Here is a 27,926-nt window from a genome sequence, read left to right on the forward strand (position 1 = left end):
CGATCCCAGCTGACTTCGGGCGACAGGCGGGGTACACCCTGGACTGGTCGCCAGCCAATCGCAGGGCACATATAGACAAACAACCATTCACACTCACATTCATACCTATGGACAATTTAGTCAATTAACCTAACATGCATGTTTTTGCAATGTGGGAGGAAACCGGAGTACCCGGAGAAAACCCATGCATAGGGAGAACATGCAAACACCACACGGAAATGCCCAGTGGAGAATCGAACCCAATCTCCAGACTGACTGTGTGGCCAACACGCTAACCACTACGCCACCGTGCGGCCCCTAGATAAAAGCTAACAGCACAAATGTTTTTTTTGTTAATAAAAAAAAACAAATACATGGGACTAAGAAGTATTTGAAAACAAATTGTTCTTAACCAAAGCAAATTATTCTGTTCATGAGTCAATGCCTATGTATGTATGAATGAAATACTGTGGTCTTGGGTCATTTGAAAGGTGCGACAAAAATGCAAGTCATTATTATCATTATTAGTTGTGATGAGTAACAAGGCTGAACAAGGAATTGAGTATTTCAGTTATGATCTGCAAAAAGTACTAATGCACCAGCGTAAAAACTGCAGCAACGAAATGAGAGACACCATGAATCGAAAGTGTTTACATAATTTACACATATGACACCTGAACCTACTAGTACGTGCTATCCCGCATCTGCTTCTGCACTTTTATCCACGTCAAAGACACTTTCATTTATGGTTGACAAACTTGTTTTCCTCAGGGCTCCGCCCATTGGCTGGAGGCAAGTGTGTGTTTGTGTGCATGTGTGGCAAATAGTGGATGAGCTGGGTGTGTGGAGCTAAAGAAAAGGCTTGAACATACCTGAGGTGGAGAGTGGTGACAGGTAGAGTGTTGTTTGAATTGAAATGCCACAGATACATAACCTTTTATTAATCTCTGACACTCAAGTTGTAAATCTACCATTGTATTTCCTCATTTTGTTGTAAATCATGCTCTTATTTGATAAATTGTCATTGTGTATATTCTCCGAGATAAAATTGTATGTGATTTCTTCCTGGAACTCTTCAATTTGTTTATTAGATCCGATCCCTACTTGTTTTCTTAGAGGAATAGTTGGTATTTTTTGACATAAAGTTGTATTACGTCCCCATCAGCAGTGTAGTGCATCAACGGTAACTTACCTCCCACTGTGTCCCATGAGCCACGTTCTGGTTGGATTTCGGTGATGAGGAACATAGTTCTGGTTAGTTGGTGTGGCCACTTTAGTAAATAGTTTGGCATCTCAAAACAATATGCATTCAATAGAGTAATACATTGCATAACAAAACTGCCTCCTCGAAAAAATCAGCCCTCACAATCGCTCAGCGTTGCTTTCTCTCCCGTCATATCACTGCGCGCTGTCACCCGTCCATTGTTGTGTATGAGTTCCACATCGGATGAGGACCGCTGCGATGCGTCGCAACTCTCTTCATGTAAACACTGTAGAACACATACACAAAATTCACAATTCAAAATACCATCAATAAATTGCACCTGTGTTCATTGTCCTTATGATATGCTTGGCCATACCATAACCCCACCTCCACCATGTGCAACACAGACAAGAGAAACTGTGACGAGATTCTAAAGTACATCCACAAATATCGCCTCATGTTGCAGCATGATCGTGCATGGCCTCACTGCACATTTTGGAGTGGCCTTTTATTGTGGCCAGCCTACGGCACACCTGTACAATAACAATGCTGTCTATTCAGCATCTTGATATGCCACACCTGTGAGGTGGATGAGTTATGAATGCTCACTAACACAGATTTAGACAGATTTGTGAACAATATTTAGGCCTTTTGTGTATATGGAAGAAGTTTTAGATCTTTGAGTTAAGCTCATGAAAAATGGGAGCAAAAACAAAGGTGTTGTTATATTGTATTTTTGTTGATTGTATATAAAATAAACAGAGCAATCGAAGTATATCACCTTAAAGTATAAAATTAAAAAATATGTTGAAAACACAGACGGCCCCAGGCAGACATAGGAGTGGCTCTCAGGGGACAGGGAAACGTTTTTGGCAGTACAGGTTGGGCAGAAGGTGTGGTTACACAGGCTCCAAAAAAAACAAAAAAAAAAAACGAGCCTCCTGGAGCTTGAGTGCAGTCTGTTGTGGGAACAGGAGCTGACAGCTGGAGGGAAAGGGAGTGACCTCCACGGCCTCTGGTCCTGCTGTTACCCATGCAGTGTATCATATCAAGGCCGCGACAGACTCACCAGAATGAGTCAGTACAGTTCCCAGAACACACTGAACATGAGCCGAAGAGGCGACCTGACCACCGGGGGGTCCTTCCGCTACTCCCGCAGCGAGTTTGTGCACGGAGGTGGTAATGGATACACCAACATGGACGGATACAACACTTTGTCCAAGTCTTCAGTTGGAGGAATGCCGTTAGACACCGTAGGAGTAATGGCAGGTGCCATGAGAGGCGGGATGAGGTACGTTGGAATGCGATTTGACTTATTTTTAACCAACCATAATTGGCCACCATGTGTCAAAAAACTGCACAATCTCCTATTTTGAAGGGGCTTTTGTCACTAATTTCATCACGTTTGTTTTTTTTTAAATGTTGGTGTGTGTCACCATTCAGCTGGACCGACATGTTGTACCGCTGAACCAAACCAACACCAATGTCCCGTTTAGGTATCAGATGGAGAAAAGCACAGCGATTTTTCCAATAGTGAAGTACTTTTAGACACCCAAAGTTGCAAAAAACATGCAGTATGTATTGAAAGTGACTATACTCTATTGCCATTTTTTTTTCAAACCTTTCAATCGTTCAATCATCCCCATGCAAATCTGCATCTGTGATGTAGATGCAGATCTTCTCACACTGTAGCATTGATATTTACATTTTCATCAAAATCTCCCTCTTACTTTGATACCAAGATCATCCATGCAGACTTTGTAGATGCAGAGAAAAAAATTACAGTATTTATTTTGGGATATGTCTTTTTTTTTTTTTAGCCAAATGACCCAGGGTTTAGTCTAATGAGGGCCAATGGACTAGTTGTATCAAAAAACTGTCTCATATTCATTTCAAAATGTTTAATGTGCGCGTTGTTTTGCAGTGTCGTGCTGTCTAGTAATACAATATTGTTAAATGCACTCTGAGGCTATCGAAAGTAAGCATTTTTACGTTTGTAAAAATACTTCATACTGTAGTTTTGGATCTCATTAGATTGTGCAAGTGTTCATAATTCCGATTAGTATTTAACAAATCATTTCTTTCTGTTGTCACACATGAATAAATGTAATTCATTTTGTATAAATAATCTCTCTGTCTTTATAGATATAATTTACTTCAGTGATGATCAATTTACCATTTTTCTCCCCACAGTGGCCTCAATGATATCCATCAGAGAGCCGTGTCTCTCCAAGCCCAGTGTCAGGAGGACCTAAGAAGAGCTGAATTTGCCCTACAGTCTGTGAGTTAATATTTATTTTTGTCCTACCTTAATGGTTCCCTCCTCAAGCAGTACACGCAATGGTTGTGGCCTGACTATTTTTTTGTTACAGAAGAAAACTTATTGTCACAATAAACAAAGGTTTGTTGTAATATGAGTAAGCAGGGGCAGTTAGTAATACTAGTCAGGCTGAAAATGACAGTATGTTGTTTATATAAATTTACAACACCCACTCTGAGCTCACCTTGTCAATGCGTCCACTGCGTAACATTTGACGTTTCAGAGCACATATGCCTCCTCAAATTGGTGTTAAGCAAATTGTTTTCCTTTGTTTTTGTCTGCTAAGTGGCAACTCGTCTGTTGCTGCATGTAAGTGTCTTTGGTGCAGCATCGGTTACTTCGTTAATTTTTGATGAAAATAAAAAAGAAAAAATATACAGTACACCGTAAGAAAACCGGATAGATTCGCAATTTGTACAATATAGTGTGAAGTCAAGTATGTCGTGTGTAGCATATAGTGGCATCTAGCGGTGGAGTCGAACATTGCAACCAAATACAGCCTGAACATATTTGTCCTCAATAAACCACTGAAGTTCAGGATTTTTCAGCTTTTGCTTACTTTTGCGTTTACCTTTATAGTTCACCGATCTTTCTTTGATTGATTTCCTTGTGTTCAGTATAACCTCATGTGTATTATTTGTAGTGTATAAAAGCATTGAAAAAGGTAGCAAATTTAGCAAACAGCATAGTTAAATACAGTGAAATACAATGATTTACCTTTAAAGCCAGGCGAGCCAGTTACAATTCACTAACTGTGTGCACAACAAACGATGTTGGATGTGCAAATAACATCAAGACACAACAATAGCACCAAAGGGAAAGAGTTATACTTGTATCTGGAGGCTTTTCAAAGGCATGACAAAAGTGCATCCAAATGCATAACAAACAAGATGACACCCATCCATCCATCCATCTTCTATGCTGCTTATCCTCACTAGGGTCGCAGGTATGCTGGAGCCTATCCTAGCTGACTTCAGGCGAGAAGCGGGGTACAACCTGGACTTGTCGCCAGCCAATCGCAGGGCACATACGGACAAACAACTATTCACACTCACATTCATACCTATGGACAATTTAGAGTCTCCAATTAACCTAACATGCATGTTTTTGGAATGTGGGAGGAAACCGAAGTACCCAGAGAAAACCCACACACGAACGGGAAGAACATGCAAACTCCACACAGAGATGCCCAACGGAGATTCGAACCCAGATCTTCCTGTGTGGCCAACATGCTAACCACTAGGCCATCGTGCGGCCTAAACAAGACAACACAAATGTTATAAATCTGGTTTTACTGGACCGATTTACACCATGCAGACTCTTACGCAGTTTAAAGTCTGTACTTTCGACCTGAGCTTAAAAAGAGCCTCCGCATGACTGCGTCATCATGCTGCGCCATTTTAAATGGTTTCTTTGCTCTCTGGGTATTTGTGTGAGTTTAATCGGGGCGTTCTGTTTTCCTTTCACAGTCCAAAAAGCATACATTGGGTTAACTGGACCATGGGTGCCACCAGGAATCCTGTGCCCCGTGGATAAAGTCATGTTGGGCGCCCCCGTGCAGTTGTTGTCACCACATCGATATTTTTTTGGGCCCCTGTCAATCCGGGGCCCTTGGAATTGTCCTTACTTCCCAAAATATGTGGCGCTACTGAATTGGAATCGCTGTAAATGATTGTCTTTGTGCCCTGCGATCTCGCTCAAATTGACTCGGATAGGCTCTAGGTCACCGCTCATCCTGAACAGGAGTGGTTGAAAATAAACAAATGAATGAAAAAGGGAAGTTATTTTTTTTTACCAAAACTTGTCATTTTTTGTTTTTTTTAATCTTCCTTTCAATAGTATTATTTATCAGCATTGTCACTGTGTTGATGTATTTCAGGGCGGTTCTGCAGCCGACGCAGAGCGCTACATGTTGAGGGCCAAAGACACCATTGATCAACTGAAGAACTATGCGATGGACCTGAGACAAATGGGACAGCCGAGTGACAATGTTGTCAAAACGTAAGAATTAAAAAAAAAAAAAAATCTTTGTTTTGAAACAAACTTCTAATAACAGTAATTATAATTTAATTTAATTTGACTGCACATTCTATTCATATACTATTCATTTTCCATCCATCCATTTTCTACACGTCTTGTCCTCATTAGGGTCACAGGTGAGTTGGAGCCTATCCCAGCTAACTTTGGGTGAGAGGTGGGGTACACCCAAGACTGGTCGCCAACCAATCACAGTGCACATACAGACAGACAACCATTCAACTCACATTCACACCTATGGTCAATTTAGAGTCGCCACTTAACCACTAACGTGCATGTTGTTGGACTGTTTGAGAAAACCCATGCGCAAACGGGGGAGAACATGCAAACGTCATACAGAGATGTAAGGCCAAAATGCTAACCACTCGGCGACGGTGCGGACCAGAAGATATGATCACAAATAAATTGAATATACTTCAGTACCACATTTGTCCAAGGGTTCAATTAAAGATTCTGATTTTGATTAAGTAATAAACAAGATGAGATTAGACTTTTCCAGGGACATAAAATTTCGTGCATTTTTTCACCCTGATCTATTTAACTGATTTTTAGTTGGGAGATTTGTAACGATCAGCTGAAGGGGGTCCATCTGGCCATGACGGGCTCCTTGCAGAGGAGGAGGAGCGCTAAAGGAAGCTCTAGTTCCTGGGAAGAGCCGGGTCGGAGCTTTCATGATGCAGTGGCCTGGATTACACAGCAAAAGGTGAACACAGGGTCTATTCACACGGAAACGTTTTCAGGTGAAAACGGCAAAGTAATTAACCTTTTAAGCCTCTCATCCACACGGAAACGACGTTCTGGGTACATACCTGAAACAGTATTTTTTGAAAACGGCTTCCAGAGTGGGAAAATCTGAAAACGCAGGCTGGTCGTTTTCGTGTAGACAGCCAACATGAAAACAATGACGTCATCGACCCACCGCCATCACGTGACCAGAAGTGAGCTTTGACAACAAGCCAACATAATATATGAATATTTTGATGGACATGACTCACCCTAGTCGACATTCTTCTGATATTTTGTTGTCTCTATACTCCGTAAGACTCGCAGAAGTAATTCCACTTCTCGTTAGTCTAGATGAACCTTGGAAAGCGGAAGACGACAGACCTTTGAGCATGTGGTTCTTTCTTCTTCTGTGGTTTGTCTGTCTGCGTGTCTGTTCACCGCGCCACACATAGGTGTGCCTTGTGTATTACATCACTCAAGTGATCCGTTGCCGTCTGCATGCAACTATTTACTCGTCGTAATTTTTTTTCAACTCGCCAAAAAAAAAAAATCTCAGGAGCGTTTCCCGTGTGGACAGGCTCACAGTCACTTATGAGACTTGCAGATAGTGACAGAGTGATTCGTCTTGATTCGACAGGTCACTCAATTCAAATTTTGTAAGCATCTGCAGTATACTCATAAAGACATTTTTTTCCCCCAGCATCTGATTGGCACTGCTTCCTGGGGAGAGGATCCTGCAGGCATAGAGAAGCATCTCATCAGTCACCAGAGGTTTCACAACTCCATCCAGAACAGCCCTGAAGTGGAACGAGCCAGGAGTGACCTGGTGGGTTGAATCATCTCATCATGTTATTGTTACACTAAACCTGGCTGATAATAGCACAATCAACCAATAAAAGCAGTATCTCCACTCGGTGGGTTTGTGCTTAGCACAGTACATGACATACCCACGGCCAAGAATGCCAGATTTGAACATATGATTCAAATGTTATGAGAAATATTTTATGGTCAACAACATTACTACTGATTACTGATCACTACTGTTCATTTAATTCAAAATCCCTTCCATGATTAATACAAATCTTGATCTTGTTTTTACAGTTATGTTTGATTTAACAGAAATTTTGATATCAAAATACAAAAAGCATTAATTTTTTAAGCGGTTTTCAAATGCTACTAATTAAGGGTGTCATGAGACACCCGACTCACGAGGTGAGATGATGGGCGAGATTGAGTCCACGATATTTTAACATCAATTTTAAGAAAAGTATAATGACAAATTGCGACTGGACAAACAATGCAGGTACGTTTTGAAATGTTTGACATTGACACTAAAGGGATATTATTGTCAGCATTTGTTAGACCAAATAAACCACTAATGTTACGGTAATATATAATAATAATATTAATAAATAAATAGAACAATGTATAATTAATCCATGTGATCTGTATTGGTATCGGACGATTTCAGTCCTGGATGATCAATATCGGAATTGGCAGCATTAAAAAACCTTGATCGGAGCATCCCATCCATCATTTTTAAATCATTCCCTAGGTTAAGAAAGGAGACAAGGGAAACCTTCATGCTTTGGACCAGGAGTGGGACAGTCTCCAGGTAAAAGTAATCCCACTGTTACAACGTAAGGATTGTATTATTTTTAATAAAATGCTCTTCTTGCCTCTACTTTTCCAGCAAATGTCATTTGCTCGGCTGCAGCAGCTGGGAGACCTCCAGCAGATCATTCAGGAAATGTCAAAGGAAATCATGTGGGTCAACGACAAGGAGGAAGAGGAGCTGATATTTGATTGGGGGGACAAGAACCTTGACCAGTACATCCCACGGAAGCAAGAGAGCTATTCAGTAAGTATACATACTGTACATCATACACACATCCAGTTCAACAAAACTTCAAGAAAGAACAAGATAATGTGTATTATGTGTTCAATATTCAATGCCACACATACAGCCTACATATTTTATTGACACAGTTGAAAATTGCAAGCCTTATATTTTTTATGAAATGAACCTATATCTCATTAAAGTCTGGCTTATGCTTCTGCGTAGTCACCGCCTCAACAATGTCTCCATCCTTTTTTAAAGCGCTTATTCTGGGTTTGAGCGCCTTACGTGCAATTCTCTGCCGAAACACTAGGGGGAGTGTTTTCCAGAGAGTCAACTCCTGCTGACCTATTTGTTTGTTAGCTTCCTTTGTCGCGAGCGAACGGCAGCAATAAGAGAGAAACGGGAAGTGTTATTAGAACTAATAGATGTGTTACAACAGTCACTTTTATTGCAAATGTTGATCCGAAATCGGAGAAGGTGTTTGGTTTTTAAGTTAGATGTTTTTTCGGGAGGGTTTGGAGCTTGGAGGAGTGAGCAGGCTTACAATCTAGGCTTACTAGTGGTCAATAAAAAAAAGATTGCTGCACACTTTGGTGGGATTCACCTTGCATTCACACTGGTATTTTCGTGGTGGCACCTAAGGTTGTGTAGTAAAGACCATAAGCATAATGTAAGGACTTGATTGGTTGAATATGTAGGTTCTTTTTATATTCTACTATATTTGGCAACTTAAATCTTGAATGTTTATAAACGACACATTTTCTCTAGTATTTCTGCATGCTTTGTCTTTGGTCTGGGCAACGTTCACCCTTTGAGCTGAAGCAAACCGAATCACATCAGAGTTCACTTGCAAGTGGACCCAGACCCGCCTCTCAAGCGTCCTTGGTTTGCTTAATGCTTGGGGCACACAGCGATTTCCAGGAATGTGTTCACACTTGACCAAACAAACTGTACTTGCAGAGCAAACAACCCATTTGTTTTACCTGAACCACCCTTTCTGTAAACAACAGAAACTGATGAGTGCCCTTGAGGGTAAAGAGAAGGACTTGAATAAACTGAAGGTCAGAGTGGATGCTATGCTGAAGAACAACCACCCAGCTTCAGACAAGATAGAGGTTCGTTGCGTATGGTGAATGGTGCAACATATAAACTGTTTGCTCTACACATTTATAGAGACTTGTACATTTTTAGGTCATTTTTCATTGCACCCTCTGTATTATGACATCTTCCGCTGGCATTTTGCTCTCAAGGCCTACAGGGACACACTGCAGACTCAGTGGAGTTGGCTCCTTCAAATTACCAAGTGCATTGATGTGCATCTGAAGGAGAATGCAGCATACAACCAGGTAACGGGACAAATCCATACCTGTTAGATCTACAAATTGGAATAATAAATTGGCAAGGATGAGTGGTTAGGACTACAGCCTCTAATCTGGAACTGAATCTCAGGCTTTTCATTTGGGTTTTGCATGTGGTCCCCGTGCTTCCGTGGCTTCTCTCTAGATACTATTACCTTACCTCACAGTCCAATAACACTGCACAGTATGTTTGATTGTAACTGTAAAAGGTTTATTGTGGTGATTGGGCCGATAATCGATACACCCATACAAACACATGCACACATGTGCACGCACGGTGTAGCCAAATGTATTGCAATCAGTACTCCACACTTACATTTACGTAGAAAGCTCGAGAAGAACTCCAAATCAGTCGACAAATGAAAATTAAGACGTATAAAAGAGAGCAGCTGACAAACTGTAGACAAGCGACCATGTAGGAAGAGAAATGACATACTGGCATGTAAATAAGGTAAATAAGATAAGGCTATTTAGTTGGTTTGATATTAGAATATATATAGACCTGTTCTACATGAAACATAGCCTTACATTACTTCTCTTATTACTTCTGACACAAATAAGGAAGCCGTGAGCCGTGAGGTTTGTCATGGCTAGTGCTGATTTTAGGGATTGGTTGGTTTAGAACGAACACCTGTTGAGATAATGGTGGTAATGGTAGATAAGCCATCTGTCTTACCACAGACCTAAATAACCTTCTATGTTTTCTTAAAGTACTTTAAGGAGGCCAATGAGACATACAGATCTCTCCAGAAGGAAAAGGAAACCATCTGTAAGAAGTTCGTACGCGACAAGAACACTTCACTGGACAACCTGCTGGAGCTGCTCAAGGAATTGGAGGTACAATGGCCTGACAGCAGACCAGAGAAGACAAACCAATTATGAGTTTAATGGAACAGACGCTGGGCCGCAGGGTGGCCTAGTGGTTAGCATGCTTTAGCATGTCCAAAACAAGCCTTCCAAATCAAATCAACATCAATTTTCTTGATCTGCAGAGGGAAAGAGAGACAATAATGGATCAAAAGAGGCAGGTTCAGCATCTTGTTAACAAGGCCAAGAGCATCGTCAGACTGAAGCCCAGAAACCCGGAAGAGAAGAGCAGCACCCCTGTCATTGTCAAAGCGCTGTGTGATTTCAAACAGGATCAGGTCAATATTTGATCATCAATATACAGTACAGTTGTTAATACACCATATTCATGTAGGCAGCTGATTATACTTTCAGATTAAAATATTTTTGGACGTTTCTCAACTTTCTATGGCCAGTTGGCATTTTGTTTGTTCTCAAATACATCTATTTGATTTGTCTCCACAGAAGGTGATCTGTAAGGGCGACGAAGCAATCTTAAAGGGCAACAGCCAGCGCAGCAAGTGGGAGGTTACAGGTCCGGGGGGACTAGATATGATTGTACCCTCTGTGTGCTTGATAATCCCTCCTCCCAATCCACTCAGCATCAATTTGGCCACCAAGTAAGTCGCTAACCCTTGCTTGTTAGTCTTATCCCCCTTTTCCACCAAGCAGTGCTACTTGGTTCATTTTGGTGTGGCATGCAGTTTTTGGCATTTCCAAAAGTCTCATAAAGCGCTTTTCTGGACACCCAAAGATACTCCTGCTTAACATTACCGCTACCGTACCATTCTAAACCGTATCTAACTGTGTATTTTGCGTGGATGGAAACTGGGATATCTTACTTCATTTACGTTTTTATTCTCTCTGTCTTGACAACAGAAATGAACAGTATTATGAGTCTATCCTGTCTATCTGGAATCAGTTGTACATCAACATTAAGAGTCTCATTGCCTGGCAGTACTGCCTTGTGGATATCAAACGCATCAACTCCCTCACCATCTCCATGGTAGGTGATGGCTAATCTCATGTCACACTTGGATGCAACATACAATGTTAGTCTTCATTAGCATAATCTTGTTATGTAGAGTTAATGGGCTACATTTCTACTTACAAGCTAATAAAAATACAATTTTTACAATAAATCATTCATTTATTCACTTATTTACACAACAACTAATGACAATGGCAGAAGCTGCTGTGGAGGAAATTTAACAGCTAATTAACTGGGGCAGCATTAGCTCAGTCTTTAAGGGTTAGAATTCCACTGTGGACAAAAAACTAGTTGTTCGAGAAATGCTACTGTGCTTCCTAGCAGTCCCCAGTGGCACAACACCATACAGTATGTGTGTCCTATCACAGGATGCAGCATTAGGAGGAAAGAGTTCAATATCTTTGAAAGGACTAGCAGCTTAATAATGGAAATCCTAAAATGTTAGCACAAAACACATTTTTATAGTTTTACAATTACAGTTTTACATACAGAAAACAATTCGAAATCCCTATAAACACATTTAAATGATGAATGAAGGGGGTAAAGGAACATTTAAGGTTACTTTGATCTTCATTGAAGACATGATTGTTGACGTGACTGAAAACAGAAAAGTGGTGGTGGTTGATCCCGCTGTCACATTGTGTCTTTGGGAACAGTCAAGTCGTCAATGACAGGAAAAGTAACCTTAAATGTTCACTTATTCCTTTCATTTGCCATTTATATGTGCTTAGAATTGTTTTATGCATGCAAAACTATAATTGTAACTATAATTACATTAAGAACACAGTTGGACACACGCGGTGTATTAACAACACGACAAGACGCGCCGTAATGTACGTTAACCGGCGAATGCATGCAAATCGAGGCAAAATGAAATAGAAAATATATTTGATGTTAACCGAAAAACATGCCAACCACATGGAAAAGAAATTTTAAAAAATATTTAAAAAAAATTCAAACTTTGTCGCGTTCTGTTTGTTTCATATACTGTGCATCATATAAGGCTTATGTGATTTACGCTTGAAAGTGGCCACTTCAGCATTTTTTCATACAAGATAATCATTTATCATATATAGTTCTGATAAGTGCCCAAATCATACGAGTTTTATTTCATACAAATTTACTCAGGATCTTATACCTGGTTTCACTGTACTCCGCATAAAATTATTGTAGTTCTTAAATTTTAAATGTCATATTTTTTTGTGAAATCCAATATCATAAAGCTTAAAGCTGAAGGTCTTTGTTGTTGTTTTTTTTGTCCAAACAATTGTAGTGATATATAAACAGGAAAATGATATCATTGTCCAAATACTGTATGTTTTTATGACGTATGTCTGGATTGTGCGGTTGTTTCTTCAAAAGTAACACATGTGTATGTGTTTAGCTGGCAAGGATGCATCCCGAGGAGTACCGCGATCTTCTCAAGAGCCTTGAGACTCATTATGAAGAGTTCAAACTGAGCTGCCAAGGCTCCCAGATTTTTGCCGACGACGACAAGCGGAGCCTTGAGACCCAGTTCAATGGAGCACAGGCCCACTATGAAACTCTAGTGGTGCAGTTACCTGCTTATGGTAAGTCATATAAATAGAGTATCAATGCAATTGTTGCATAATGAGCAGGCATGTGCATCAAGGAAAATGTGATATGCATCTTGGTACAGCGCCGGTGATACGTATAGCGAGTCGGGAAACTTAAATTCAGATATACAATTTGACAGAATTTGATGTAACACAGCAAAACAATTAATAAATACAATTAACTTTCATGGTTGACTATGGCCTATTATTAGTCAAAAAATAGTAGGCACTAGGCATCAGTAATGTTACATTGATGAGATTGATAAGATCCCATAGCCTGTGCGGAAGTGTTGTGCAATGTGGTGTAAACAAAGCTAGCAGTATTGCAGCAGTGTTCGTTGTTTTACCAATGTACGTGTATGTATAGCAGATGCATGTAAGGCTAACCGCCCTGCATCAATCAAGTGACAAACGTCCAAATGAGGATGGATGATAGGCTGATGTCGATCTTTTTTTTTTAATGCCATGCGATCGAACCACATGACGTTCGAGATACTACCACAAGAAACCTACTTCACAAAAACTCACTTATCGTGGTCAGGTCTGGAACCAATTAACCGCAATAAACAAGGGACACCTGTACTTGGAAATATTTCCGCTAAAAGTTTCAAAACTGTTTGCAGTTCAGCAGCAACACCAACAACAACTGATTGTCGTGCAAGTTGCTGCTGAAGAGGACACCAGAAACCTCGAAGAAGAGCGACAGAGAGCAGAGCTGAAAAAAGTAAAGAAAGAGGTCGTGAAAGTGACGAAGACCGAGCCGGTGAAGAAGAAGGTTGTCTCTTCCTCTCACAGCTTAACAGAGCTGCACGCGCTCAGATTGAAGCTGGAGGAAGCCGAGGGCTTGCTAAGTCAATACGTTCACGTCTGCTATGGAGACAAAGAGGCCAAAGACTGCAGCCTCAAAATCACCCAGTTAGAGGTAAACTCAAAAAGATGCAAAATCAAAGCCTACTGTCACGTTTATTGCAAACTCTTTTCGTTTTTTTCTTGATAAAAGAGCATACAGTATGACGTCAACTTGATCCAAGAGGAGTACTTAAAGCTGAAGGAGCGCATCATGAAGGAGATGGAGAGCATGAATGATAAAGATAAAGCGTGGTTCCTGCAGAGCGAGCTTGGACTCATCAATCAACGTCTCAGCATTCTAGAGAGTACCTCATCGGCTTACCTTAAGCGGTATGAAAACACAAACAACTATTGACTTTTTGTTTGTTTTATTTGGTTAGCTATCCTTCAGATGAATGAAAACTGCAATGACAGCTTAATTACATCAATATAATTAGTTTTGAAATAAAATGGAATCCTGTTTAATTTATTTCTGCCATTGATTTCTGCAACACAATTTGCCACATTTCTACTAAAACTAATTACCAGTACCAAATTGTTGTCTTGTTTAGGTTTGTTGATTTCTAGGGCCCTGTCCACACGGGAACGCTCCTGATTTTTTTGTTTTTTGGACGGTTCAAAATAGTTAGTAAATAGTAAATAGGTTAGTAAATAGTTGCATCCAAACGGGAACTCAGTGAGTGAAAACAATGTAATACATAAGGCAATGCCAAGAACCACGTGACACACCATACTATAGAAGAAGAAAGGACGCATGCGCATAAGTCTGTCATCTTCCGCTTTCCAAGGCTCGTCTAGACTTACGACAAAGTGTTACATGTCTGTCATTTTGGGACTATAAGACAAGAAAATACCGGGAGAATGTCGACTGCGGTGAGTCATGACACTCGAAATATTCAGATATTATGTTGGCTTGTCGTCAAAGCTGACTTCTGGTCATGTGACGGCGACGGGTTGCTGACATCATCGTTCGAAAAAAGAAGCTAATTGCTCGTCTATATGGAAACGACGAGCCAGCGTTTCCCACTCTGGAAGCCGCGTTCAAAGAATACCGTTTCAGGGCACACAGAACACCGTTTCCATGTGGATGAGGTGCTGAAACGATAAAATACTTTTTTGGACCTGAAAACGTTGCTGTGTGGATAACCTCTAGGAAAGGTCATATTTTAACGTATGAAATATATTTTACTATATTTATATATAAAAATACATATAAATATACATTTAAATATATTTTACAATGAGATGCACTTTAGTAATGAGTCTGTTTTGAATGTAATGAAATCCAATTTGTTCCTTTGTTATCAGGCTGCAGGCTCTTAGGGACATGCTGCAATGTTTGGCACAAGCTGAAGACATAATAAAAGTTCATGAGGCAAGATTGACTGAGAATGAGACCACGTCTCTGTTGCCAAAAGATGTTAACGACTATATGAGAACTCTTAAGGTATGGACTGAGAGATACTGTATGTATACCATGCTGATCGATACTATGCAAAGGACAGTTTCAGTAAGCGTTTTGTTACACTATATGTCAAAGTCTGGGACAGGTTCTCAGGAAAGCTTTAGGAAAGACACTTGTCTGTTCCAGTATGCAAACACAGAGACCTGGCTGGCCTAGGTCAAAAGCGTTAATAGAGCAGAGATTTTGCGCCAGACCCTCTCACCCAACATCAGTGACTTCAGACCTCAGATGTTCTTCTGGAAGAGTGAATAATACCATAAATCTTGACGAAAGTCTTTCCAGAAGAGTCAAACATGATATAGCTGCAAAGGGGGGGCCAGCTCCATATTTTTCTTTCATTTTGACTTACTGTAGCTGGTTGTCCCAGTAATTATGTCCATGCAATTTGCATTTGAAGGATATCTACTGCATACTGTTCCCTTCCCCAGTGAAACCCCACTATATTTTATCCTCTAAATTTGAAGTGGGCATCTTCATGTAATGCATCCTACTGTTAATTTTATATTTTGCATGTTGTGTGCAGGACATTAAGGAAGAGTTGGATCAGAGGAGTGATATTCTGGCCTCTATGGAGGCAGAACTGGCCAAGGCAAATCAGTGGAATGGTGAGGTGGGTGGGCCCTTCCACAGGTGTGACATCATGCTGTCCAAATATACTGACCAGGTGGGCCTGCTGTCAGATCGCTGGAAACGAATACAGACACAGATAGATACCAGGTATTGTCCTAAGTCATATGGAAATTGAATATGGTAAATATGGCCAATATACTGTATGAAAATATTAGCCACTGTATATGAGATACTGTGTCAGGTGCAAAGAACCCACTAATGTTTCCTACATAATCTATTGTACCCTTTCTACATCTATTTTGGTCAGACTCCAGGATTTGCGGCGGTATTTGCCTCAGCTGGAGCACTACAAGCAAACCAGTTCCTCCCTTACTGACTGGATTGACGACACTCGCAAAAAGCAAGACATCCTGCGAGCCACCAACATACAGAATGTTCAAGTTCTGAAGGACCACATAAACGATGAGAAGGTTTCAGAACCTTCTCACAACATCATTTTCTTATTGTGATGGTATTTGTGCCATGTGGCTCCAGACATCTAACCTCTATGTATATATATTTTTTCATTTTGTCAAGGCTCTGAATGCAGAAATTAAAGCAAAAAGGGACACAGTAGAAAGTGTACTGAAAGACAACGATGCCTGTGTGAACTCCATCAAGGTAAGGACGTCTACACTGCTAGATCATATTTTTTTTCTACTTCCTTTAAAGGGATGTAACAATACAGTGGTCTTCATTTATCATGTGAACCTGGAACTGCACCTAGACTAGATTTTGAGATGGATTTCACCTAGACTAGGTTTTGAGATGGATTTGCCAATAACGGTGGCCGAGCGGTTAGTATGTTGGCCACACAAACAGGAGATCTGGAAGATCTGTGTTCGAATCTCCGTTGGGCATCTCTGTGTGGAGTTTGCATGTTTTCCCCATGCGTGGGTTTACTCCGGGTCCTCTGGTTTCCTCCTGGGACCCTAGTGAGGATAAGTGGCATGGAAGATGGATGGATGGGTTCTTTCAAGGTTCTTAAGAAAAGATCTAAGAGTGCACTCAGACTAGGCCCATCATACTGGTCCCACTGAAGCAATAAAGCACAGAGTGTTTGGCTTGTGTGAGCGCACTCAACCACGCCCAGGCACCCTCTTTTGGCAAGAGTGGAAGAGGTGACCATGCACAAGCATGCGCACACTCTAGTGAAGTCATAGAATGACAAGAATGCGACCGCTCCTTGCTGATTATTTCACGATCCAAAAGTGAAATCTACAGGACGTTCGCTCAGCCAGGACTGCATTTGTGTGTAATAAAGGTGTGTCATTTATACTATATGGTCCTCTTGAAAAAATAATGACATCAGCATCTTTACCATCTTTATCCTTGATGATGGTAGCAGTGTTTGAGCGGCTTGGAACGGGCACTCAGCCAATGCAGCATTTTACGGAGTCTAAGTTCACTTCACTTTTCACTTTCACTTTACTTTTCTCTGATGTGCTGCCAACTATGGGGTGTACCTCATGCTTGGGAAACATAATGGAGGTTAAATTTAAAAAGTTAACAAAGAAGAACAAAAGGGACGTCCTTCCTCAGTGTAGGGACCGGCAAATACATATTCTTCCTCCTATTCTTCCGCCGTATGCACACAACTAGATCTCTTTATATTGTACTGTATTAATAATTTGTGGGAATGAGTTTGTAACAACGACACGTCACAACACAGAATGTCACAAGGACCACTTGTAATTAATATTTTATTTTTACAATATGCGGGGTCCAATATAAAAAGGTCTTGGCCGAAAATGGTCACTGCTGGTTTAAACTGTGCAGGACTGTTCACGATGTGCCATCTGCTCCTAATTATACGGGGAAGGATGGAGGATGTGAACCAGCATGTATAATGCACACACACGGGAGGGGTGACCTTTCTTTATATACTTCTTGCTACCTACCTAGTCTAAGCACCTCCATCGCAGTAATTTTGATGTACCACAGGTACACATTGGATGTAAATGTGTGTAGTTGTCATCAGGAGCATATTTTGATGACGTGCGGCTCGCATAAACAGGTTACCCTTACTCGTTTACACCATGGTCACCAAAGCAGATACAGGTATCTGGTTCATTTGGGATTTTTTTTTTCTCACATATGACTGAAGCCTGCTACAGAATTGTGTGACCATGCCTAAATCCAAGTACAATGACAATATGGGAGTGTGTGTTTACAGGAATATGAAACAGACCTAGCATGTTACGCATCGGGTTTAGAGACTTTGCTTAACATCCCCATGAAGAAGACAATGATAAGGTCACCATCAGTGGATCTTATTCAGGAGGTAAGTGGACATGTCCAGATGTAATTGTAAAATCAGATTAAAGCACTTTTGAGACTCTTTCAGTTGAATACCAGGGATAACAATTAAGTAATCACTGCATCATATTTCTCTCAGGCTACTCAACTGCAGACCCGCTACTTGGAGTTACTTTCTTTGTCTGATGGCTACTTGAAATTCCTAGGAGAGCTCCTCAAAAACATGGAGGAGCTTAAGGTACTGAAGTATGGATTTGTAAATGTGTAAATACACTGCGTGACTACATGACTTTGAAATAAAAAAAGTTAACTTTCTCAAAATAACCTCTGCATTAATCTTGTACGACTTCGTCTTGGTTCCAGATTCGTAGCACACGGATTGACGTGTTAGAGGAAGAACTTTGCATGTTGAGGGAGGATATCCAAGACCGCAATGCCAAGAACAAATCTCTTGAAGACGCTGTGGCCTGCTATCAGCTTGAGCTCTCCCAGTTAAAGGAAAAGCTGTTGTCATTGGAGGAGATAAAGCAAACCACTGCTTTGCAGTGCGATGCCACAAAAGACAGCCTCGACACTACTCAGAATGAGCTGGCCGATCTCAGTGATCAGGTGACAAATCTCAACTTCTTGCTGGAGGAAGAAAAGAGGAAGAGGAAATTAGCAGAGGAGCGCTACATACAACAACAAGATGAGTATGAGTCTGTACTTAGGAAGAGGCATACAGAGCTAGAGAGTGTCAGCTGGTCCAAAGTGGAAGTCGAGAAGAGTATGGCAAATAAAGACTATGAGCTTGAACAGCTGCAACGGAAACTAGCAGAGGAAACATCAAAGGTGGCAGAACTTCAGAAGGATATTTCAAAGGTAAGAAGCCAATGCAGTACAGAAATCAATAACTTAAAGTTGAACTATGAATCTCAGATCCATGTCAGTCATACCAAAATCCAAAGGCTTTTGGCCCAGAGGGAGGATGATACAGCTCAGCTTCAGATGCAATATGACAGGATACAGGCAGAGAGGAGGGATAGGGAGGAGGAGCTCAGGAGGTTCAAGATGTCAATCAACCATGTGGAGGAACAAAAGAAAAAGGCAGAAGAAGAAGCTCATCGCCAGTGCTCAATCATCACAGAAGAAGAGTTCAGGAGAAGAGAACTGGAAATAGAGATTGAGATCCTGATCAAGCAGAGAGAAGAGGAAAGCTGTAAGTACAAGAAGGACCTGGTTGAGGTTAGAGAGGACCTACAAGAGAAGACTGAGCAACTAACCTATGTCTCCCACAGTCTGGAGGAGGAGATCCGTAGAAGGAGAACCGCAGAAGAAGGACAAGGTGTGCTTGAACAGACTTTGACCCAACTTCAAGCAAAGCTAACTAGTTCAGCAATGGCTGTGACCCAACTAAGGGAAAGTGAAGCAGACCTTCAGAATGTTTGTTTGAGGCTGGAAAGAGAAAACAGGGATCGGGGTAGAGTAGAAGAAAACCTGAGCCGGTTGCTGGGCCGCATCAAGGACCTTCAAGCTGTGAGAGATGGCTTAGAGATCCAGTTAGACAATTTAAGAAAAGCTAACCAAGAGGAAGTGTCCAGAAGAAGGCAGATAGAGACAGAGTTAGAAAATACCACTATGGCTATGAGAGAATACTCTTGCACCATTACTGCATTACGCCAAAGCCAAGAGCAAGCCAACACATCAGAAAGGAGAGGTGAAAGACAGTGTGTCATGCTGCAAGACGAGCTAGAGAGAAGCTTGAAAGACAACAAGACCTCTGCAGCACAGTTATCGCAATTGAGCACTGAGCTAAAAGCCCTGCAGCATCAACTCTTCCTGGAGCAAGCAAGACTTAAAGAGGTGAACCAAAGAAACAAGGGACTGCAAAGAACAATTGAAGAGAAGAGTAAAGCTCTGGATGAGAATTGCACTGAGCTTCAAACTCTGAAGGAGAATACTGACACCTTAATGAAAGAAAGGCTAATGCTGGAGGAGGAGCTTAGGGCAACCCGACATGATAAAGCTGAAGTTTTGAGATTCAAACAGGAAAGTCACGATCAACTTTCCTCCCAAATTACTGCCTTGGAGCTGCAGCTGCAGGCCCGTGAGCGCAGCAATGTTGACTACCGCAACCTTGTCTCAGAGCTCTCCTTGGAGAGGGAAAACCTCAAACTGGAGACTAAGAAAATACAAATGCAGACGACTGAGGTACATGGACGCCTGGACCCTACCCCCAGTCTGCTCCCCTCTTTCCAGTTTATGGATCATAATCAAGCAGTCATTACTGTCACTGAGACATTACTCTTTTCTTGCATGAACATCTGAATTATTTTCTATAGTTGCTTCTCACTTAGTGTCTGACATTTTCTGTAGATTTTCCTAAAATGTTGGTATGCTGTGTACAAGGTAAAGAAAAACATACGGTAGATCCTCTTTGAATTTTTTGCCTGTAACATATTCCTGATTAATACAGGGGTATGATTTCTGTTGAACAGTAATTCTGGACACTGATTCTTAAAATTTATCCCCACGCTTGCTTTTCATGCCAATACTACAAAAATACTACTATTTTAGGGTTACCATCCAGTGTTTCACGTGATCGGGGTAACACGATCGCTCCTTGACACTTAAATATGACTATATGATTATGGTACATATGTTTTTCATACAGTATCATTTAGACCAGTGGTTGTCAATTACTTTCTGTCATGCCTCCACTGGGGGATGGAAATGTTTTGAAGCACTGATATTGACAGCAGCAATTGGAGGACACCTGTTTGGAAACAATGTGGTCATCTGTGACCATGTATTTTCATCAGGTTTTTCTTTTTCTGCCTTATCCCATCTACTTCTCATTGTGTTGCAGGCATTAAATTCAGAATCATTGTATACTTATCTGGTCGTGGACCTGCTCCATAGAGCGATAACAATACAATCTAATCTAACCAACCTGAATTACAAGAAGAAACTGTGATTTGAAATTTAAATATTGTATCTCTGATATAAGTAAAAAGTTTTCTTTATTTCAGACAGCATCCTAAATTTTAAAATCAGGAGCTTGAAATGAACTGCATGACTTGTTTTCAAGTGTGCTGTGTCTTACTGTTAGTTGACCTATAGTATTTACACTGTATTCTACTGCTATCACTCTGTTTAGAAATATCTAGCCTGCACTGTTTCACTTGATTTGTCCTTTGCCTATAGAGTCCCATCAATTGCTAATTTTGTTATTTTAATGAAGTATACTTGAACATATCTGGAGTTTGTCCTGTTTTGAGACAAGAGAACATCCATCCTTCCATTTTCTATGCCGCTTCTCCTCATTAGGTCGAGGGGTATGCTGGAGCCTTTCCCAGCTGACTTCGGGCAAGAGGCGGGGTACACCCTGGACTGGTAGCCAGCCAATCGCAGGGCAAATATTAATAATTTTAATACAAAAAATATAACCTAACACCTAGGTTAATTGGAAATTGCCCATAGGTATGAATGTGAGTGTGAATGGTTGTTTGTCTATTTATGCCCTGTGATTGGCTGGGGACCAGTCCAGGGTGTAAACCGCCTCTTGGCCAAAGTTAGCTGGGATAGGCTCCAGCATACCCCCGCGACCCTAGTGAGTACAAGCGATGGATGGATGAATGGATGGATGGATGGATGGATGGATAGATGGATGGACAAAAAATAGAATTTGTTGCCTGAGATATTAAGACCTTGTTCTATATGCCATTAGTTTTTCTCCATCAGCTCTGGTTACTGATACAGAATATCATAAACCGCTAAATGCATATAACTGATCAGTCACAACATTTTTCAACATCCGAGAATACTTCATTAAATACTACTGTCTTTCAGTTTCTACCTAAGTACATTATAATTGAAATTCTAAGGAAAAAAACAATTCTGAAAAGTTCTAAACATATTTCTGAACTGACTAAAGGTCAATCTCTTTTTTTTTTTTATCTCGCTTTCTACAGACATCAATCACAGGACAATTGCTCCAGTCCCAGTACAATGACATTGTGAAAGAGAGAGATACTCTGTTACTCCAGCTGTCAGAGACTGACAAAGATCATCTCCAAAGGATAGAGGAGGAACTCAGACGCACTAAGATGTCTCTTGAGTTAGAGCTTCAAAATAAGCAGCATCTACAAGAGGAGAACGAAAGAGTAAAACGAGATTTAAGTTACTGGAAGGAACAATATGAAAGTAAGCAGGGCCTTATTAGGCAATATGATGCAGACAAGGAATGTTGGGAGAAAGAAAAGAATGCTTTGAAAAGCGAAATAGAGCGGCTGCTCAGGGAACTTGGGGACCTTGAAGAAATGTATAAAAGGAAGCTGTCAATCCTCCAAAAAGAACTTACAGAGTTGATTGTTGTGAGACAAACCATGCAGGAGGAGCTAAAGAGAGCCACAGAACCGCCAACCTTGGATCCCGCCACTGTGGTTTTTGATTCTGTCCGTAAACCAGTCACAGCAGCACAACTGCTTGATTGTGGTGTTTTGGATCAACCAACCTTTAACCAGCTCATTAAAGGACAAAAGACTGTTCATGAGGTGTCTGTTGATAAAAAGGTTATTCTAAAAGGGACAGGCCCAATAGCAGGAGTGATCATTGAAAACCCAGAAGGTGACCCATCTATTTCTGGTTTCCCCTATAAAATAACTCTCACCGAAGCAAAGAAAGAGTGCCTCCTACCACCAGATGCTGTTGACATGCTACTAGATGCACAGGCAGCAACAGGCCACATCATTGATCCAAGAACTAATCAAAAGTTGACAGTTGAAGAGGCATGTCATCAGGGTGTAGTTGATGAAGAGGATCGACAGAGGTTGACAACAGCAGAAGCAGCGGCTGTAGGATTCAGAGTACATGCCACAGACGAACCCCTCTCAGTATTTCAGGCCATGAAGAAGGGACTGGTTGACAAGACAACAACATTGCGTCTGCTACAAGCTCAGGAGTCTGTGGGTGGCATACTAGATCCCAATCTCAGTGTGTTCCTTCCCAAAGACACTGCTGTTAGCCGTAACATTTTAGATGTAAATGTCTGGAATACTCTGGACCAGAATCCGAAGTGTTATCTTGACGCAGACACTGATCAGGATGTCAGTTATGGAGATTTGAAGAAAAGATGCAAGACAGAGGCTCACACAGGTTTGCTACTGTTGCCAATCACCAAGCGGAAAGATCCATCTAAACTGATTTTTGATGGCGTCCGTAAACCAGTCACAGCACAACAGTTATATGATTGTGGGATACTGGACAAGCAAGTATTTACCAAATTAACAAAGGGAGAGAAAACTGTCCTCCAGATATCAGATGAAAAGCAGGCATTTCTCAAAGGGTTAGGCTGTATTGCTGGAGTAGCGGCTGGAGCTTCAGGTATAGTGTCTTTATCAGAAGCCAAGAAACAGTTGCTGATTCCCCCAGATAGTGCAGATTTACTGCTTGATGCCCAGGCAGCAACCGGCCATATTATTGACCCAATAGCCAATCAGAAGTTTACAGTAGAGGAGGCATGTGCCACAGGAGTGGTGGACATAAGAGATAGAGACCGGCTTCTAGCAGCAGAATCTGCCGCTGTGGGCTATCGAGATCCTCGCACATTAAAACCTCTTTCAGTCTTTGAAGCCATGAATAATGGACTAATTGACAGAAAAACTGGGTTGCGCCTGTTGCAGGCCCAGGAGTCTGCAGGGGGGATTTTAGATCCCAATCTCAGTGTGTTCTTCCCCAAAGACATAGCTATGAAACGCAACCTTTTGGATGAAGACCTATGTAAGGCATTAAATCAGAGTACAGCATGTTACCTTGACCCAGATACTGAGTATGAAGTCAGCTATGAGGCTTTAAAAAAAAAATGCAAAACACAGTTCAATACCGGTTTGACAATTTTGCCAATTGTTGAGAGAAAAGACCCTTCTAAATTGATGTTTGATGGTGTATGCAAGCCAGTCTCAGCAAAGCGGTTGTTTGAGTGTGGAGTCATTGATAAGCCTACATTGGACCAGTTAGTGAAAGGGGAGAGGACAGTCTCTGAGGTATCTGCTGAAAACGTTGTCTATCTAAAGGGAACTGGACCGATTGCTGGTGTAGCTGGCCATCAAGGAAAAATGTCTTTGTTAGAGGCCAAAAAACAATGTCTCCTATCCCCAGAGACGGCAGATTTGCTACTGGAAGCCCAGGCTGCCACTGGGCATATAATTGACCCCAGCACCCATGAAAAATTGACAGTCGATGAGGCGTGTGCCAGAGGACTAGTGGATATAAAGTACAGAGACAAATTATTGGCTGCAGAAGCTGCTGCTGTGGGCTATAAGGATCCAAGTATGGCCAAACCTTTGTCTGTGTATGAGGCCATGAAAAAGGGACTAATTGACAGACAAACTGGTTTACGCTTCCTGCAAGCCCAACAGTGTGTGGGAGGCATACTTGACCCGGATCTCAGTGTGTTCTTGCCTATAGACACAGCGATCAAGCGCAACTTAATAGATGAAGACCTCTGCCATGTTCTCAATCAGCGTCCTGCGTACTACCTTAATCCAGAACCTGAGCTTGATGTTAGTTATGGGGCTTTAAAACAACGATGCAAGACCGAGTATCACACTGGTCTTCAGATTTTGCCAATTTCAGAAAAAATCGATCCAACAAAATTGATTTTTGATGGTGTACGCAAGACTGTCACAGCAAAACAGTTGTTTGACTGTGGAATCTTGGACAAACCAACATTAAATCATCTAGTCATGAGTGAGAAAACTGTTCCTGAGGTATCTGTGGAGAAACAGGTTTTACTTAAAGGGACTGGTTTAATTGCTGGGGTTGCGGCTGGAGTATTCAGAAAAATGTCCTTTACACAGGCAAAGAAAGAAAAGATTATATCTGCTGAAAGTGCTGACTTGCTGCTCGAGGCACAGGCAGCTACAGGGCATATCATTGACCCCCACACTAATCAAAAATTGACTGTAAAGGAAGCATGTGCCAGAGGACTAGTCGATAAGGAAGATGAATCAAAGCTGTTGGCTGCTGAAGGTGCTGCCATAGGTTACAGAGACCCAATTACGTCCAGGCTGCTGTCAGCTGGTCAGGCCATGAAAAAGGGACTGATCGACACGGACACAGCTCTACGTATACTTCAAGTTCAAGAGTCTACAGGAGGTATTTTGGATCCGACCCTAAGTGTATACCTACCCAGAGACATTGCTATGGATCGGAATCTGATAGATTCAGACCTATACAAGGCCCTCAGTCAGTTTCCTAAATGCTATCTGGATCCAGACACCGAACAAGCAATTAGCTATCAGTCTTTGAAGAAAAAAAGTACAGCAGACAAAAGCACAGGTCTTTTGCTTCTCCCAGAACCTAAAAAACCTACAACTGTCCAGGGGCTTAGAGACCAGGTGTCTGTGATAGATCTAGTGCATGCAAACCTTCTGGAGCCCTCCGATATTGAAGAATTGAAAGAAGGCCGATTGACAATTCAAGACATTGAATACCGCTTGCGTTCCTATTTGGGTGCGTCAACCTGCATAGCAGGGGTATTTGATGAAGCCAGTGATAAGGTGATGACATTTTTTGAAGCCATGAAAGAGGGACTGTTGCAACCTGGGACTACTCTGGAGTTTCTTGAAGCCCAGGCTGCCTCTGGTTTTATAGTGGACCCGGTCAACAACACTCACCTGACTGTTAGTGATGCTTACAACAAAGGATTGTTTGGACCAGAGTTCAAAGACAACTTGCTATCAGCAGAAAGAGCTGTAACTGGTTATAAACTACCTGGTACGGATAAGGTTCTCTCCCTCTTCCAGGCAATAGAGATGGGTCTAGTTGAGAAAGAACATGGCATTCGTATGATAGAGGCCCAGCTTGCCAGTGGTGGTATTATTGATCCTGAACACAGCCATCGGATTGATGTAAATGTAGCCTACATCAGAGGGTACTTTGATGAAAAAATGAACAAGATCCTGACTGATCAAGGTATTGATACAAAGGGTTTCTTTGACCCTAACACAGAGGAAAACTTAACCTATCTTCAGCTTAAGAAACGCTGCATAACTGATGGGAAGACTGGTTTAATTATTTTGCCAGTTGCGGACAAGAAAAAACAAGAGGCAACAATGAAAAATACCCTGAGAAAGAGGAGAGTAGTTATTGTTGACCCGCAGACCAATAAAGAGATGACTGTACGTGAAGCATACAATAAAGGATATATTGATTATGACACCTATGTGGAGCTGTCTCAGCAGGAGTGTGAGTGGGAAGAGATCACTTTCACTGCTCCAAATGGCTCCAAACGGTTTGTTATTGTTGACAGGAAGACAGGAAGAGAGTATGACATCAATGAACTGCTTGAGCAAGGAGTCATTGACCAGTCGGTCTTTGCTCAATACCAGTCACGCAGCATCACTTTGACACAGTTTGCAGATATCATCACTGAAAAGACTGAGCAGAATATATTGCCTACAACAACTGCCTCAATTCCATCTTCAGTGTCCTCATCCTCAACAGTAATATCAAGATCTTCAGTTTCTCTCACGACGTCGACAATACCACCCACTATTCAAGAGCAAAGCACTGCAACCAACAGTGTTGCTCAAGACTCTGCTAACACCCTGAAGCAAATATCTAGTGTTTCTATCACCCTGGCCTCCCCTGTTGATAGTGTTGGTGAAAGAGATCCTGTTGGTGCCATATTTGATACGGAGAATTTAGAAAAAATATCTATCACAGGGGCTATAAATCGTGGCCTTGTGGATACCATTACTGGCCAGAGACTACTTGAGGCCCAGTCCTGCACTGGGGGAATCATAAATCCAGCAAATGGTCGTCGCCTCAGCATCCAAGAGGCTTCCCGCCTAGGTATAATTACTGATGATATGGCTACTAAACTCAAGCCTGCCCAGAAAGCTTTTATTGGCTTTGAAGATGTAAAAACTGGCCATAAAATATCTGTTGCTGAGGCTATGAAGGAGATGTGGCTACCTTATGAGGCAGGCCAGAGGTTTATGGAGTTCCAGTTTGTAACAGGAGGGCTTTATGACCCAGAACTGGGCTGTAGAAGGACTATAGCAGATGCTTTGAAAATGGGCTGGATCAACAGTAGCACCGCTATGAAGCTCCAAGACATCAAACACCACACAAAGAATTTAACATGTCCCAAGAGCAAACTGAAGATCTCTTATATGGAGGTACTTGACAATTGCTTGGTGGAGGAAAGCACTGGTGTGAGAATGCTACAAGCATCATCTGTGTCTTCCAGAGGAATAAGCAGTCCTTACAATTTCGCCTCTGCCCCAGGATCCAGCACAGTTTCTCGTAGTGGCTCGCAACAAAGTTCCCGAAGGAGCAGTTTTGATTTAGGCTTGACCACCTCCTTAGCGACTAGTCATACCAGGCTCACCAACCTCTCCACGAGACCTGAAAAGAACCAAAAATAGAACGATCCTGCACCAAATGTCATCTGAGCATTCTGAATGTTCTAAAAAAAAAAACATATGAATCTTTATATATTCTCTGCAATAGAAGAAACGGAAAGTTGATGTTTTAAATTTGCATGTGTTGGGTGTCTGAAGTAAACACTAAGTGGGCTAAGAAATGTCCGCCATGTTGTAATTTTTCATACACTAACTGTAGTTCCATTATATTTCCCAAATAAAATTTTGGATTTGGACTTTGGTAACATAGTGATACTGTGTTTGCATTTATTCTGCTCTTTTCTGTTTTAATGTGAGGTTTAATGGCATATATTAAAGTAACTCAGTTTGTTTGGTTTCTTGCAGTTTATAATTTTAAGTTCTGTAACACTTTCTAAATACTGTAACTCAAAATAAAAGCTTTAACCTTTTGGTCTTCACGAGTGTTATTGGGTGTCACTTCGTCTCTTC

The 27,926-nt window shown here is 41.4% G+C and overlaps 2 protein-coding genes across 2 annotated transcripts; both read left to right on the forward strand.

Annotated features, from left to right (window-relative positions):
- The first annotated feature begins 552 nt into the window (after positions 1–552).
- On the forward strand, positions 553–27,887 carry LOC129188537 (desmoplakin-A). Its single transcript, XM_054789221.1, has 24 exons — positions 553–2,474; positions 3,377–3,464; positions 5,383–5,504; positions 6,093–6,243; positions 6,967–7,092; positions 7,822–7,881; positions 7,960–8,127; positions 9,120–9,224; positions 9,360–9,455; positions 10,179–10,304; positions 10,460–10,612; positions 10,779–10,933; positions 11,193–11,319; positions 12,689–12,875; positions 13,505–13,803; positions 13,882–14,060; positions 15,039–15,177; positions 15,719–15,912; positions 16,073–16,235; positions 16,342–16,425; positions 17,981–18,088; positions 18,203–18,301; positions 18,427–18,924; positions 22,017–27,887. Exons 1-24 carry the CDS (start codon positions 2,257–2,259, stop codon positions 27,477–27,479), a joined length of 9,108 nt encoding a protein of 3,035 aa, XP_054645196.1. The 5' UTR covers positions 553–2,256; the 3' UTR covers positions 27,480–27,887.
- LOC129188539 (desmoplakin-B-like) lies at positions 18,931–21,344 on the forward strand. Its single transcript, XM_054789223.1, has one exon. The coding sequence runs from the start codon at positions 19,051–19,053 to the stop codon at positions 20,368–20,370; it is 1,320 nt and encodes a 439-aa protein (XP_054645198.1). The 5' UTR covers positions 18,931–19,050; the 3' UTR covers positions 20,371–21,344.
- Positions 27,888–27,926: the final 39 nt, after the last annotated feature.

This window comes from Dunckerocampus dactyliophorus, chromosome 10 (genome assembly GCF_027744805.1).
Source record: "Dunckerocampus dactyliophorus isolate RoL2022-P2 chromosome 10, RoL_Ddac_1.1, whole genome shotgun sequence".
Classification (NCBI taxonomy): Eukaryota; Metazoa; Chordata; class Actinopteri; order Syngnathiformes; family Syngnathidae; genus Dunckerocampus; species Dunckerocampus dactyliophorus.

Excerpts from the sequence above, each read along its gene's own strand:
- LOC129188539 (XM_054789223.1), top strand. The coding sequence starts at position 19,051 with ATGCAATATGACAGGATACAGGCAGAGAGGAGGGATAGGGAGGAGGAG.
- LOC129188537 (XM_054789221.1), top strand. The coding sequence starts at position 2,257 with ATGAGTCAGTACAGTTCCCAGAACACACTGAACATGAGCCGAAGAGGC. Across the intron at positions 16,236-16,341 it reads ACCACATAAACGATGAGAAG|GCTCTGAATGCAGAAATTAA; the intron begins GTTTCAGAACCT and ends CATTTTGTCAAG. Across the intron at positions 18,302-18,426 it reads AAAACATGGAGGAGCTTAAG|ATTCGTAGCACACGGATTGA; the intron begins GTACTGAAGTAT and ends TCTTGGTTCCAG.